Source organism: Phaenicophaeus curvirostris, chromosome 5 (genome assembly GCF_032191515.1).
Source record: "Phaenicophaeus curvirostris isolate KB17595 chromosome 5, BPBGC_Pcur_1.0, whole genome shotgun sequence".
Classification (NCBI taxonomy): Eukaryota; Metazoa; Chordata; class Aves; order Cuculiformes; family Cuculidae; genus Phaenicophaeus; species Phaenicophaeus curvirostris.
Genome location: NC_091396.1, coordinates 27057969 through 27074871, shown reverse-complemented (window position 1 = coordinate 27074871; position 16903 = coordinate 27057969). Strand labels below are relative to the sequence as shown.

Sequence of the window (16903 nt, the reverse complement as noted above, 5' to 3'; positions counted from 1 at the left end):
ATTAGAAATGAAGACTGCCACTAATTTTTAATGTGTATAACATGTTACCTGACCTTCTAGAAGGACTCTCTCACTTCCCTAACCTGAACTGCACAATAAATTACTGATATAAATTTTACTGCCCAAATGGTATTTCTCAGCCTGAAAGCTTTCATGCCTGGAGGGAATCAAGAAGATCAGGATTTGACTATTTCCCTACTAACAGTAACATTTAGAGTGGGAGCATCAAGGCAGGTATTACAGATGACTGTGCCCTTCAGCTATGTGATTCACTGAGTTCCTACAAGAATGTTCACAAATTGGTCATGAAATCCTATTTACCTTTTGTAGGACTAATCACCATAGGCAAGGAAGAAGGCAATGGTATCTTCCTATTTGGGCAATAAAGAAAGATGGAAGTTCCCTAGACAGAAGAATTAACAAAAGTTTCTGTTTAAATTAACAGCATTACATTTCCACGGTTTTGTAACTGGTTCTTGTCACACAAGTAGGTTAATAGACCAGCTATCCTTCCTTTTCATCCCATCTATTTGTCTTCCTTTGTATAACCAGCAATAATTTGTAAAAACACTAGCAGACTGAGAGAGTTACCTTATTAGCAGCTGTGATGATTTCTTCATTTGCTAGAATCTCTGCCTCAAAGACCTGATGTTTCTGCAGCAGCTTCATTTTGACCTGCATATTGCTGGGGTCTTGTGTGGAAGGATCCTCTAGCTTCTTCATGCGTTCACTGATCCAGTCTTCTGCCTGCAGTAGTGAGAGGCATCAGAGTTAGCATGACATTTACATGCTGTGCTGGGGTCTCTTCCCAAGACACTGATCTATGCAACTGTCTGTGCCAGGCCTTGGCAGATTGAGCTGGGAGCTGACAGCCGAGGTGGCTCTTCAGTTTTGAAACTATTCTATTGACAGGAAATAAAAGCAGGTAGGGATGAAAAGAATTTTTATCTAACCATGAGAATTGTGAAAAATTCCTTGAATATGTCAAATTTTATCACAACCTATAAACAAATTATACAATCTTCTGGGCTAGATACAAAGAATCCTTGAGCAGATATGCAGCCTTGACATGGTAGACATATTTAAAATGAGATTATGACATCTGAGCCTTGAATATAGTGCTCTGAGTTTCATCCCCTGTCTCTGCCATTGACCTACCTGTAAGCTGGGTTAAGATTCTGAAGAATTCTGTGCCTCACCTATAAAACAACACAAACACTTCCTGATTTTAGCAATGTTGTGGGACCTAAATGGAAAATGCAAATGACACCTTACTGATGAGGCCAAGCACTAGTCAGATTATTTGAAAATAAAAATGGTCTAGTCAGGAGCATCAGATTCAGATAAGCAAGTGAACACCGAAGACTAACAAAGCCAAAGTTATGTGTTTCTCTTAGGAAAATCTTTTTTAGGGGATTTAAATGTGTGTAGAATAAAATGGGCAATAAAATAGTGAGTTTTCTGCAATTTTCTTTAAAGTCTACTAAACTTTATCCTCTAGTAGTAAAGGAAATATTTTCTATTCATCAAAACACTGAGAACTAAACACTTGATGTGTTGTAACTGGTCCTTCTGTCCTCAAAATACTGAAGTAACCTAATGTTTTGACAACACAGGAACAGCAAATTGAAGCCAAATTTATCAAAGCAGCTTGGCTGTCCTTATGGAACTCTGCCACATGCACACATTAATTGACAACTGGAAGATTTTATTAGTTAATTAATGATTTGAAGTGTCAATTCAGCTGCTGATATTCTATAAACAATAACAGAAATGTCTTTCACTTAGCAGCAACCTTTACAGAAACTGTTCCCTTCCAAAGCACAGTTGGAGACTTAAGGTTGCCAAGGACAGCACACTGTCATCTGCTGTTTTCATTTCTGACACCCTCCTCACAAGCTAGGGCCTTCTCCCATTACTCTGCTACACATTAATGCTTTAATGTCACTTTACTAACTTCTCATTTATATAGGAGAGGCTCATCCAGAGGCTCATCCCACAGAGTTAGGATGAGAAACAAATGAATCCCCTGCATATAGCTACTTAAAGGGTAATTCCTCTCCTACTTTTTAATAGTAATTAATAGCTTAATGACAAACTAAGTAAAGCCATTCAAACAAAATCACATCTGCATTCTTGGTGGCTTGGTTTATTTTAAGGCTTACTTAGATAGATACAGAGAGTAAGAGATCCTACTCCTGGTCTGATGTCCACATTCAGATGTGAAGCAAGGCTGGCCTGTTGTCCCAAGATCTTTCTGTGGAAAGACTTGTGGTTGTCTGGACAGGCATTTTTAGTTTATTGAAAACAATAGTGAGACTAGTGTTATACTCAGTGTAGGCACATGGGAACAGGCTTATTTCTATGGGATTCTTAAAAAAATTGGGCACAGCAATTTAGAAACATACATTTTCAAAACATTAATTATTGTACCCTCAAAAGCACAAACGTCTGTAAATTACACTGATTTTTAATAAACCAGAAATATTAAAAGTATATGAAAGGATATGCCTGTTGTTTACATTTAGAGACAACTAAGTCTCTCACTCTGCTAAGATAAAGAAGTAAATGTTTTATTCTCTTTTACAAAGAGTGAAAGGGAAAGGAAGTTAAGTGCTACTAATAGGATGAGCTAGTTTCAGAGTTTCAATTTTACGACCTTTTATCTGCAATAACTTAAACAAATACACATTTCTTAGTAGCAGGTTGTGTATTTTCCTTCCATGTTAACACTGAGGGACAGACTTTGTGACAATAGCATGGTCTATAAGTCTGTCTCACTTTGGGACTAGAAAAGCACCCTGTTTCTACTGCAGGAAATTATGTCCTACTGTGTGAGCTGTATGTGACCTCCTGATTAACCTGTTGTGGGTTTTATGCAGAAAAAACAAAGTCCTGTGTCTTGAGAAGGGTACAAACTACAGCAACTAGCCTTCTAAGCAGATCATATGATGCTGAGCTCTCCATCCTCTCATAGTAATCACAGACTGTATAGTCTTTTTACTGACTGACGTGTGTAGTGCTCTGTGTAATTGCTTCTAGAGAGTAACTAGGAGACTTAATGCTGACAATGATCACTGTTTTCTACTGACACAAAAAATTCCATTTGGTCAGAAATTACTTAAGATAGTCACAGGAGGGGGAGTTTTCAGGAGAGTGGGACCTGAGCTTTGGGACTTGTTCTCCTAATAAATAAGAACAAGCAATGGCCTTATTTATTTCACAGCTAAATATAAAACTCACCTCTGCAATTTAACATCCCCTCTGCTTTCCACCCCTATACCAGCCTAAGACTCTCTCACCTCTTCCATGTTCTGGTAGAAAAGTGCCAGAAGAAGGGCAGTCTGCAGCTTCTCTCTCCTACTCTGGGCTAGATCCTTGATCTGCTGCTTCCTCTCATGAATGGCATTTAGTTTGGACTGGATCTTTACCCCTTCCAGTCCACCAGCCTTTTGCAGTCTGTTTGCCTGTTCTTGAAGAGACATCATCTGCGGAGACAACAAATCTGAAATTACTTTTATGCTGCCAAGTGGTGCGAAAGAAACAAAACCCAGGCTTCTTTCCATACTTTAAAGAAACTCTTTTTTTTTCTTTTTTCCCGTAATGAATCAAGAATAGCTGGGTAAACTTAACCAACATTCCCCAAACCTCACCTCACCCTGTACTATGTTGCATCTATGGCATCTTTGTCATGGGTCTCTGTAGTGCACTCTGGCTACTTAAATGAATTATAAGTGCTCAGGTTCTATTGCTTTGTGGGAATCTGGTATTGGAAGGCAGCTTTGCACATAAGCAATTGGTCTGGCAGAGAGCTGGCACAGATTCTGACAGCTCATTCCTTCTGGGGAACCCAGGCACAGACCCAGGTTTGAGTTTAGCCCTAGACTGGGAGAATTATGGCAGTGGCCACCAGCCAGGCAGTTTCCTTTACATATGGGTGAGCAATTCAACATTTATTCCAAAAGTGCAAAGTGGGTAGCGAATGCATACCAGACATTGTATAGCAAACATATATTTAGATAACTGGACAAAGTCATCCCCTCTCACCTACTATATTTTAATTGCTTTGAAGGCTACTGCTTTCTCTTTTTTTATGAAAAAAGAAGAAACTTTTGATATCCATAACACACAACATGGCCTGCTTTAAATACTTCTTCTGCGAATTCTGGCTATCCAACTTACTAGGCGGTTTTCCTGTATTTCCTTTACTGCAAGGAAATACAGGCAGGACTTCAGCATGTTCCCCACTGCTCTGCCTCTTATTTGACTAAGCTTCCCCATTTTGTCTTTGATTCGAATGCATCACATCTATAAGCAATTTTGTGTACCACCATATAAAAAAAAAAAAATCATTCTAGCTTGTGGGTTTGTAGAATATTTTTTTAATTTTTCGTACCTTCTCATCTTGTGAGGCCAGAAGCTTCTCAAAAGCCTCATGTTTCCTTATCAGTTGCTCTACTTCATCCACAGAGCTTCCGAGGTCACTGCTTTTCAAGTAAATCTATAAAAAATATTTAATGTTTCTCTCAGTGAATTAATTATCACATAAACCTGATTCATAAATGTGAGAAGAGGTATTAACTGTGCAGTTGATGGTACACTTAAGTGGAAAAAAAAGGAACAAAAGGCAACTGAAATTGGAAATCAAATAGAAGAGCTCCATGGTCTTGAGCAAGTAAGATGAGCATTAACAGGTCCAGCTTAGGAAGGTGACTTATCAATGCTTATCACAATCACGAAGTCACAAGGCTGGTAATGAATTCCAGAGGTAAAAGCCACCCTTGTAATCCAAAGCAAGACCAATAGTGACATGTCTGACAGATGTCTGTATGATTCCTACTTAGAAAATTCCAATAACAGAGACTTTGTAGCCCCCCTCAGCAATTTATGCCAGTGTTTTGTCACCTTTACTACTAGCAAGATTTTCCAGTTAACTAGCCTGACACAGTTATCTAGCCTCACATTGCCAACACTTCACCTCATTACATACTGCTCTCTTCACCACAGAAAGGAGACTCTTTGCATACTGGAAATTCTATCTTCTCTGGGCTAAAAGTACGCTGATCTGATCAATCATTCCCCAAAGACAGTGTCTTCTTGACTCTGATAAGAATATTCTTACTCTCCTCTAGTTTTTCTCCATTTCCACTTATTTTGAAACATGATTCTAAATACTCGATGCAATAGGTGACAATGAGCAATAAGGCTGCAGGCAGAGAGCTTACGTGTACTTTTTAATCTGTGATGTTCCACATGTATCTATGTATGGTGCTTCTCTTTTCTACAATAACATGAACTCAAGTTTAACTGGAAATCTACTATAACCTTCCAGAAGCTTTTCAGAAGAACTACTATCAGACCAGCTTGTCCCCATCACGTATTTATGCAGCTGATTATTCCTGAAAAATGTTATAGTTTACACCTGTAACAAGTACATTACCTCTGCTATAGTTTTCAGGCTATCTTTCCAGTTTGCCTGCATTAATTTTAATTACTCTCTGTCCTATAAGTCTCTGATACAGAAAGAACTTAGCCTATAATTACAAATGCAGTTTTAAGAAAGCTAACCTCTGCACTATTTTCTTTTAACACTGTGAGAACCTTATCTAATTACTCCACATACATCTTTATAGGTACCACTCTGTTTTCTTGACTCTTCCAGTGTTAAGAAAACTAGCTGCCCAATTGCTTCTTCCATGCATTCTGTTACATTCAGTTTTGTCAAATGCAAAAGAATAAACGATGTAGTTACCTATTATGAAGAACAAAATAATCTTTTGTGCAGTGCAGTAGGAATTTATTATTTTTCTGTGGATTTAATTGCCCACAGTTTCTTTCCTTATTCAATGCTGAGAGAGCAGCAGGGCAAAAAACCCAGTCAGAGGTTCTAATGGGGCATGAGCAAAAATTACACATGAACAAGGTTCTCAGTGGATTGACTATGACTGGACAGACTGTTGGAGTTCAGGCTGCTACGTGGGACTGCATTTATCAGTTGGGATATAGCACCATGTAATCCATTCTGTGAGCTCATGGAAGTGCAAGGATTTGGGTAAGGATGAGAAATTCCAACCAGTAATTCTACATGGGTTAAGTGCAATTAGCAGAGACAGAAGAAGAATTTGAGACCAGTGATATAGTGCGGAAGGTTTAAGATGCAGGAAGGAAACAGAATAGAGTGGAGGCTGGGCCCTGCCCTGGAACTCCTGGACAGACCCCATACTGCAGTCATTACCTCGCTTTGTCACCTTTACCTCCAGCTGGTCAATGAACCTTGTTACTGCTGCTGCCACTCAGGCTTCCTTGCCAGCAGTGGCTAAGAGGACTGACAGCCAGATCTGGCCTGACTTTCTGGTTCACTTTTTTTGGGAGTTAATAAGAGGAATATTTTGCACATACAGAAAAATACACCACAGAATATTATGCCCAGGCCACCTGTTCAAACTGCTGTATACTAATCCATGCCAAGTATGGGAAGACAGATGAGTAAATCCCAACACAGTAATCACTGTCAAGAAAAGCAGAAGGCCACTGTACAACAGGCCCAAGTTTTTTATAAGTTTTGCCCCTAAACCACCAGCAAGCCTAAAGAAAGACGTTAACATTAATGCCTCCATTATGGCTCTATATGTTAAATACAACCCTCACCAGAAGGCAGGTATTCTGTCATTAAAACTTGATTTTTTTGGTCTAACCTGCTCATCAAGTACATGAAATTGTGACAATTTTTTTTTGTTAGGGGGGTTTGGGGTTTGGTTTGCTCTTGCTGAAGAAGTTCTCCACCTGTGTGGGCTCCAGGTTTGTCTACTGTAGCATGTTGTAGAACCACTTATAACTACCATCCATATTTATACTGCTTTTACTAACAGTGAAATAAAACGTTATTGGCTGAGTCTAACTCACTCCTGTTGGGGTACAGAAACATACAGCTACATGCTGCATCTCTGTTTTGGTGTTTTAAACGATACTTTAGAAGCACTGTAGCTTCTCTGTCATATTTTACGGAATATTTACCATTTATGGTCAAAAATGTTTTACCTGAGGAAACAGAAAATTCCCATAATTTTCCATGTATCACTCCATAACCTTTATTTAGTATCTTTTAGCAGTGAAACTGAAAACTCTGAGATACTTGTAGAAAGAGTCAGCCATCAGTTTTCCTGCTTATCTATCCATGTTGGTAGGAAAAGACAAGGGACAATCTCCTGGTAAAGATGGTTACCTTCTTTGGAAAAAGAGAACAGAGACATCTGAGAGCAGGAGTGTGGGATGGTGAGTCATAAGCAGCTGCCACTGCAGTGCTCAGTGCCTTGCTTCCCCTGAAAATCACTAGACACAAATAATGCTGAGCATTCAAAACTCCATTCCTTCAGCTCTTAACAGCAGTGGGAAGAAGTCCTCCTGACTTCTGAAAGCTTTGGACCAGGTCCTCCAAGCAGAAGCCCATTGGTCTTGGGAACACAGGTTTTAATATTAAGAAAGAAAACTGGTGCGAAAGAGATCTGGCTGCATACATTACAGGAGAGGTGATGTCAATACACTTAGAAGAAAACAGTCCCAGTAGCACTTAACAGTGCTACTTGGAGAGCTGGTGAGGTAAAACCTTTCCATTTGGCTTCCAAACAGAATTTTTATGTAAGCAATTAGTAGAATCAGAACCACAATATTTTGTTTTCATTTAAGCATTTGTTATACCAATCTGAAAGCAAAAAGGAAACTGGCTGCCACACCACAATGCTGGCCTGCAGCCAGTTACATGACATATTGGCATATTTTAGACATGTCCCCAAACTCTTGTGTTGAATGAATCGTGTTGATTTCAAATACAAAACACTGCATAAACATCCTCAGGTAACAATCCAGGGTCTCTCACAAGAGGTATAAACTTTCTTTCAAGTTTGTTTCTGTTACGACTCATGGCCCATCATCAAGAATTTAATGCTCATCCACAAAAAGCACTGAGCACTTGGCTACTCAATGGACTCATTTTTAAGTGCAGACTTGCAAAGATGCTTAAAACCACAAAGTTCACTGATTCCTATGTGAGATTTGAAATGGGGCGTATAGCAAATAGCCAAGTTATTACCAATGTAAAAACAGAAACAGAAGTTTTAACGCTACTTAACTGCTTTTTTTTTTCCACTATTACTGGGCATTAGATGTAGCAATAAAATCATAGAATCACCAGGTTGGAAAAGACCTCTTGGATCATCAAGTCCAACCAGTCCTATCTGCCACTAAACCATGTCCCTGAGCACCTTGTCTACTCGTCTTTTAAACACCTCCGGGGATGGTGACGCAACCACCTCCCTGGGCAGCTTCCCCCAGTGCCTCATGACCCTTTCTGTGAAAAATTTCTTCCTGATATCTAGTCTGAATCTCCCCTGGCACAGCTTGAGACCATTTCCCCTTGTCCTGTCCCCTGTCACTTGTGAGAAGAGGCCAGCACCCTCCTCTCTACAATCTCCTTTCAGGTAGTTGTAAAGAGCAATAAGGTCTCCCCTCAGCCTCCTCTTCTCAAGGCTAAATTAATTAAATACAAAGTCCAGTTAAAAAAATGTTAATTTTAAATAAAACAGTACTATATATATACATTTAAATTACAGCAGAGGTCAGGTCTAGCTGTTGGAGACATACTGAGGGAAATATTTCAGTCATCAGGATAACTATGCTCTCTGGATACCACAACTTCACTTTTACACACACTGGGAACTGACACAGCCTCAAAAGAAATTTGTGTTCCAACTAGTGTAGTTTTTCTTCCTCTAGGGAAAAAAATATTTTAAGTATTTGTGCGAATTCACTCTTTTCTTCTGCTCTCCACAGTATAACAAGCTCCACTGATTTTGCCCCCAGCAATTGCCCTGCACTTGCTTCTGAGATTGCTGGAACTCCGCTGAAAATCATTTAGCTCTAAGCACGTATTAAAAGCCAGAATTACTCCCAGTTTTAAATGCCTTCCATGTAATCAGGTCCAAAATCTTTGCCCAGGTAGATAACAATAAAGTTTGATTTGACTTATTTATGATAAAAGTACATACAAAAAAGAATAAATGAAAAAAATTAAATTTGTTTTAGTGAAGTAAATAAATGTGCTTAATATCATGATTATATATGGTTCACAAATATGCTGTACTATGCTTCATTTCAGTAAAAGTTATAGTGAGGTGTCATACTACAACTAAGTGGAATAAAACACACTGTAGTAGTTAACAAAAAATAAATACATCTTTTCTATAATACTGGCATCACTGTGTCATTGGCCTTTGACCTCAGAATCTACATACAAAATTCTAATGTTAAATTAATTCAAAGTTTCCTTCCTCCTTCACACTGCATGCTCTCTCAACAACATAAGAATTTAATTGTCTAATATGGGAAATGTACATGATAAAACACATCGAGACAAGTCATTGTGTGTTTTCCCATTACTGCTACAATTCCTTCCTCCCATCTATACTCTCGTTCTTCAAAATTCGGAAGCTTGATCCCTATCCTGTAAGTAGTAGGTGTTAGACCAAAATCATATGCCCATACAAGATTATAATTAAAATATTTACCTATGAAACACTTAACTGAAGAGAAACTACATTCTTCTTAAGCTCCCCATAGTTTCTCTGCCATAAACTTTCCTGGGATAGCCAAAGTTGAGATGCTACAGAGACTAAATTCTCTTCAGTTCCCTCAGGAAAGGGTGGTACCTTTCTTTTTCTAAGGGGAGAAAAAGAAGTGACTTCTTCCTACATACTTAAATATTTTTGGTTTTGAAAATTAATATTACTTTTAAAAGTTACGAAGCCAGGAATTAACAACTTAGAAATATAACATAATCTGACAAGTATAAAAATGAAAGCAGTGAAAAAGAAAAATCTAAGAAAAACTACACTGAGGATTTGTCTCATGTTGTAGATCAAGTAGCAGAGAAGACAACCAGTTCTTGGCTCAGAGGTCTTGAACCTTTAAAGCGCTGAGCACTATCGCCCAATTATGCAAAATTTGTGAAGTAGATGCATGGCATTGAGCATGTGAGCATGTCATGTTGACAACCACACTGTAACAGTTAAAAGAAAACACTTGTTAAATGTTTGATCAGATCAGAGTGCTTAGCTTCATCTAGGATGGATCAGGCTGTATCTGCAGCCTTGGTGACAGAAGAACACAAGCAGATTTCTGGTTGTCCCATCTGTCATCCCTAAAGAGTGGGAAACATGGCAGGAAGCATACAAAAAGAAATCAACATGGCTTTAACACAATATAAAACTTCTGTTTGGAAATGTCCCTAAAATGGAATACAAATCTTCACCACTCTCCTCCCAGATCCAAAGGATGCAATGTCGACATCGATAGATGGACCCCATACACCCTCCATGTCTCTGTGAATTGAAGACGTGGTGTGAGCTGGCATGTTTGTCAAAAGGTTGTCAGGGCATACACTTTTCGGAATGCATACTTCCAGGGAAGGTCTCAAATCAGATCTTGCCCGATGGCTAGAAAGCAATCCTGAGCAGCAAACTGGATTCACTGATAGAGACAGGCCAGCCCTAGTCTCCACAGGGTGAAAGGGTGGACCAGCCGTATATGAATCATGTGCATTGGTAAAGATTTTTGGACTTGGACTTCTTGTATATCCTCTTATCACCTGGATAGGCATAGCAGTACAAGGACTGGCAAGTATCAGGGTGACTTTGGAAACCTTGTGGTGAGCAGATGCTAGACTATCATATGGAGTCTTCCTGAACTCTGGCCTAGATGAAGGCTGGTTCTGAGAAGCAATCAGCTCTGGATTGAAATCCTTGCTTGTGACCTCATTCCCGCTAGCTGAACTTTCTCTTCCAGTCAGCATAGCTGAGGAAAGCCATACATCTCTGGAGACAGTTCGCTGGGGAAGGTCAGGATACTCTGAGGAAGTCACATGAAATCTTGTTATCTGAAGAGCTGGAGACCCACCTGAAGGGAAGTGCTGTTTTGATTTCTGAGATCTTGTTGGAGAAGCAGCTGGATTTTCAGGCACTTTCTCTAATTGTGGCATAATCAGACTTGAATGAGCTTGACTGCTTCCATGGGAATCTGTATGAAAAGGCTTTTTTGTCAAGCTGCAAGTTGAAATGTAAAGCTTCATTGAAGCATGGATGTCTGGCATTTGGAGATTGCACTGGCTACAGCCTGGCTGGGGTGGGATAGAATCACAAGGCTCCAGGGATGCATGCAGATTTTTGCTGTGGAGTGTAGAAACAGCTGGAACAGTGGACAAATCAACATTTAGATGTGATGTCGAGCTTGGCAGAGCTTTGCAGGAAAGGACATCAGAAGGCAAAGATACAGCAAGATGCAAGGGATCTTCTTTTTCAGGAGAAATACGATGAACAGCTTTTTCTCTTTCTGAATACTGCTTGTAAGATGCAGACATTGACCAAGTGCCAGAACCCCTGTATCCATCACTCCAATGGTTCCTGGAAGGACTAGGACACCTGGATGTCTCATCAGAAGGACTAACACAGTGACCAGTGCTCCCAAAATCTTTCCTCTGGTCTATGCGTGCCAGGATGACGTCTAGCCTTGAACAGTAAGCTCCAGAAGACACAGTGCTTGGTGGTGATCTGACATTTCCTGAAGCAAGCTCTGCAACTGATTGACCAGTGGGAGGATGCCGTGCAGATGCTGGCATCTTTTGAAAAGGTCTGTCCTTCACAGCAGATTCAAAAGGAGGAGGTGGGGTCATTCTGCTGGAAGACAGCGTCACTTCTGCTGTGGAGACATAGGTTGCAGATGAAAGTTTGCAGTGGCGGTCCTTGCATGACATTCTGAAGCTTAGTCCTAAACGATGCAAAAATCAAAGCCTCAGAAGCTTGCTTTTCTCCTTGTTTTTAGGAACAACTCCTAATTCTTTTTCCTTTGGCACTGCGAGCTTCCATTCTTCTTCTGAAGCAAAGGAGTGAGAGATGATTAAACATTCCTCAGGAAAAAAATTATAAACTAAAAAATTCCACATTCAAAATAAAAATCCACAGCTCTTCTAATACTGCTCCCACTGCCTGTCACATCTGCAAAGTGATACGAGTGTGGGATGAGCAGAAAGATAAATTACAGAGCATGAGGCTCCGCTCCGTGAGTGTTCTGACGGTGAGACTGCAGACAGAGTGGGAGGGAGCCAAAAATGCCTGCCAGAGACAGCCTGTGAACTTGCTGTTATTTCATCTGTGAAAAACAGGAAAGCAGCTAACCTGAGCAATGCATCTGCTGCCGAGGAAAGCTTAGAACAGCAGAGTGTACTGGACACCACTTGTGCTTAAAGAAAAAAATTATTTTTTTCTTCCTTCTCATTTTCAGCTGTTGCTTCTCTCTGCTGTGAATGTCAAAATGTCAGTTCACAGGTCTTAAGACAGTTGCCCTCAACAGTTCCTTGCAATGGCATAACTAAATTAATAATTAAACAAAAATTTAAAGATGTTTGTCTAATTTTCTCCATGTGTGTTCTATTTTCTTTAGGATAGAACAAGCCTAGTCTAACTTCTGCAGAAATTCTTTAAGGGTTTAAATAACTTGATGTAATGTAAGATGCTGGCATAAAGTCAAATCTGTCACTCCAGCAAAGGCAATAAATCAAAGAGCAGTTCTCAGTAGAAGTTCTTAGTTTAAAACATCCTTTGTTGTCTTCTTTCTTCCCCTTCTCCTTGCTGCTGGGGAGAGACTTGGTCTAAGGCATATGAAATACTAGGAAAATAGGATCAGAAATTTAAGGGATGACAGAAGCTTCTTTCTTACGCGTATATTTTGCAGAAGTGTTAGAGATTTGCAACATAGAGGAACACAAAGGGTGGAGAGATTGCTTATATTTGTTTCCCTGATAGAAAGATTTTGAATGTGTGTTTGCTTTTGTCCTTTCTGAAAGCAGCAAATGACAATTTGCTGGAAAAGCGGTTTGGGAGTTTTCAATTAATGTCTTGTGTGGAAAGTTTTTGAAAACACAGTTGAAATAACTGCTTTCCCACCCTCCTCTCGGTCTCCTTAGGAAGTAGTCTGCATCACTATGCGGCCACATTTTAACTCCATAGAGTAGTAACAGAAGTCCATCCAAATGGAATAGATTCTTCTTCCAGTTGTTCTTCAGATGCAGAGAAGTAAAATACAAATAGTGACTAAGAAACCTCAGTTCACTGTCAAATTGTATGTACTGATCCGTAAGGTAGATGGTGGCAGCTGCAGAAGACAGCTTTGCAGTTCTTGGTATTTCTTCCTCATTTAGATGGCAGTCCTGCAGCACAGGAATAACCCGTTTGAAGAATGATCACACTTAGCGACAAAAGAACAAAAGCTATGGGGGATATTCTGTGAACATAGGGATTCCAGCTGTAGAGGAATTGGAACAACATTGTTATTTCTGTTCAGGGCTGGGCTGATGCATTGCATGTTAAGGAAGAATCCAGTAAAAGATCAATTCTTTCATGTTCTTCCATGAATAGTGGCAAATGAGCCTCTTCTTCCAATGATTTCCTTGCTTTACGGATTTCATCCCATGAATTCTTCAGAGATACAGCTTATTAAATATGTAAACACATGTAATCTCTTGTCTTCTCAACAGCATAATAGCCTGAACCTGCATTCCTCTGTGTTTGTACTCATTGTGGACTGATACTGCTCTGGACATCAAGGTGATTGCCAGCATTTCCAGGTCTCAAAACAGTAAAGTTAACTTAAAGACAGCTGAATATAATAAAAAAACCCCAAACAAATGCAGAGGGTGGTGGAAAGAACATAAGAGTATACAATGACTGCAGCTCCCTCATTTTTTACACCTGCATGGATGAGACCAGCTTGACATTACACCTCTGTGCTTATTTTCTTGTAGTTCTCCCTGACCATAAAATGCCATCAATGTGAAGGGGTGCTGGGAGGGACAGCCGAAGTATCCAGACTTTACTGTTCCATCTTCTGACCACCTACAGTGAGAACAACTGCGTACAAGGCTCCTTAGAAGTTCATAGAGAAAACGCTACAATAGAAATTGTCTGATAACGGAATTGCCCTTTATGGTCCTCTTGGTCACAGCATTCATTCACCGGCTTTGCTTTGGCTGAAGAAAGTTGGAGTGGACAAGTGGCAGACAGTGTGGTTGATCCTACCAAGAGAACTTACCCAGCCTATTCTGAACACCCACACCTCTTGTGGCAGTTTACCTCACAGCATATGGCAATGGTAAATTCACAGAATCATGGAATAGTTAGGGTTGGAAGGGACCTTAAAGAGCATCCCATTCCAACCCCCCTGCCATGGGCAGGGACATCTCCCACTAGCTCAGGCTGCCCAAGGTCCCATCCAACCTGGCCTTGAACACCTCCAGGGATGGGGCAGCCACAGCTTCCCTGGGCAACCTATGCCAATGCCTCACCACTTTCATCGTGAAGAAATTCTTCCTTATGTCTAGTCTAAATCTGCCCCTCACCAATTTATAGCCATTGCCCCTAGTCCTACCACTACAAGCATTTGTAAACAGTCCCTATCCAGCTTTCTTGTTGCCCCTCCAGGTACTGGAAGGTTGCTACAAGATCTTCTCAGAGCCTTCTCTTTTCCAGGCTGAACAAGCCCAGCTCGTTTACCTGTACAGAATGTGCTGGAGGTGTACTGAAATGGCCAGGTGCAACCTCTTTAATGTAAGAGTAATACAGTCCTCTGCAACCAGGTCTCATGACTGAGAGGCAAGAAGAAACACCAAACCACAGTGGCTTCCTACGTATTGCTCTCTGAGGTACATAGAGCAAAGCAGATGCTGCGGTCACAACGCCTCTGCCTGTTGGCTGATATCCTTTTCACAAAAATAGAAAGAATACAGAGGCCAAAATTTTGCAGGTTTTACATTTTCCCTGATGATACTCCCCATGCAGGAGCTTAGCAATGATGTATCTTTGGTTAGCAGGGATTAGACAGAAATAGAATGCAAATTCTGCCATTTGTGAATTAAGCAGACAATAATTCTTTAATGGGCAGAACTATGAAATTACTTACTCCAGAAACCCGAATCTAGGTGAAACTCTCTTGGTTTCATGTATTGGCAGTACTTCAGAATGCAGGCCATACTTGCCAATGGTGCCAATTATGAAGATACGCATTTCCTTCAAGGAATGAGTAGCAGAGGGCTCCAAGCCCGTGTGTCCCAAAGGGTTATGTATCACTACATGACACAGCTCAGGGTAAGTTTTCCAAAACATTTAGTACCGGTGGCAAAGCACTGGTAGAAAACAAAGCTCAGCACAAACTGAGAGCCATTAAATTATGCTGCCAGGGGTCTTGGAGAATTAAGATTAATTTTTCCTTAATAAGAAATGACTCAGAAGTAAAACCTCCTTTAGCTTTTCTTCAGCCCTCCTGTTTAAGCAAACTTTAATCCTTTGATGTGATTTGCATGCCAAATCTCAGCATAGTTACAGCAATCTATCAATCCATGAGTTTGCACAGAGTGCCTGGCAAAGACTTCTGCATTCTACACTCAGTTTTGTAATAAAAAATGTCAGCTCTCAAGCTGGAACCTTTTAAAATAGTTCCATGAGTCCAGGAGAGAGCAAGAAAGATAAAAGACAATTTAATATTGGTGACAAAAATCTACTTAAAGAGCTATAAAATTATAAGAACAACCTTCTGTCTCTTTGCATTAACTATTATCATCCCTTTCTTCTTATAAGGACATTTTTCACTAGCTTAGCTTTCGCTACTGGATGAAACAGAAACTAACATACCCCTTGGAATCAAATTCTTGCATAGTTGCTTTCCACACTGTTATGAAGTCCCTTACAGAATGGAGAAGTCAATTCTATTTCCTGGGTTAACTCACACTGCCAACATCCATTTACCACTAGTTGCATTTCCCCAGCACTAAGCCTTCAGCCTTGGGTGAGCTTTCCAGCAACACTTGCAAAGTAATGTCCCTGTCCTCCTTCAAACAATTTCCCTTTTCTCTGAGGCCCACAAAACAATTTCCTAGTGATTAAGGAATTGGTATGCTGCAATCTGTAAAGCTGACTCATACTGGATTGTTGTCCCCTTCTTCTGTTGTGACTCTCATCTGTTAGCTCTTATGTTTATTTGCAATTAATTTTCTTTCAGGCAAGGATGATCTTTTTGGTTTTGGTTCTGCACCCCTGTGAGAACAGAGGGCTCTTGTACATTGCTACAGTCACCAAGTGATTAGACAATCACAGAATCATAGAACCACTAGGTTGGAAAAGATCTCTTGGATCATCAAGTCCAACCAGTCCTATCTGCCACTAAACCATGTCCTTGAGCACCTTGTCTACTTGCCTTTTAAACACCTCCAGGGATGGTGATGCAACCACCTCCCTAGGCAGCCTGTGCCAGTGCCCAATGACCCTTTCTGTGAAAACTGTCTTTCTGATGTCCAGTCTGAACCTCCCCTGGGGCAGCTTGAGGCCACACACCCTTGTCCTGTCCCCTGTCACTTGGGAGAACAGGCCAGCTCCCTCCTCTCATCAACTCCTCTCATCAGGTAGTTGTAGAGAGGAATAAGGTCTCCCCCCAGTGCAAGTAATAACAATATAAGAGTGTCTTGTTTATGTATAGAACCCAGGATTTTAAGTTGTAGGTAAACAATGTCCTTTTTGTATTGGAAGAGTTCAAATGTTTGAAGAGTTTAACTGCTCATTTCAAGTTTATAATTTACATACCTCCTGTGAATTCAGAAGCTTGTCCAGGTGATCCCAATCCTTGTAGAACATTTGTTCTTGGTGTGTTTTCTCCAGCCACTCCTTCTTCTGGTTCCATTCATTGTATACATTTTCCTTCTCTTTCAACAGAGCCTGTAGCTTCTGCTGAATCTGAACACAATTACGAATGAAAAACTCATGTTGGACTTTATACTCCACGGACCAGGGCAAGGTGGGAGGAGTTATGGGTA

At 40.3% G+C, this 16903-nt stretch overlaps 1 protein-coding gene across 1 annotated transcript in view; it reads right to left on the bottom strand.

Annotated features, from left to right (window-relative positions):
• SPTBN5 (spectrin beta, non-erythrocytic 5) overlaps positions 1-16903 on the bottom strand; it is a 95358-nt gene that overhangs the window by 38875 nt on the left and 39580 nt on the right. The window contains exons 33-36 of the mRNA XM_069857985.1: positions 16674-16823; positions 4397-4501; positions 3303-3488; positions 592-747 (exon numbers count right to left, since the gene is read on the bottom strand). Of these exons, the coding sequence (XP_069714086.1) occupies positions 592-747; positions 3303-3488; positions 4397-4501; positions 16674-16823 (597 nt within the window). The remainder of the gene's footprint in view (positions 1-591; positions 748-3302; positions 3489-4396; positions 4502-16673; positions 16824-16903) is intronic.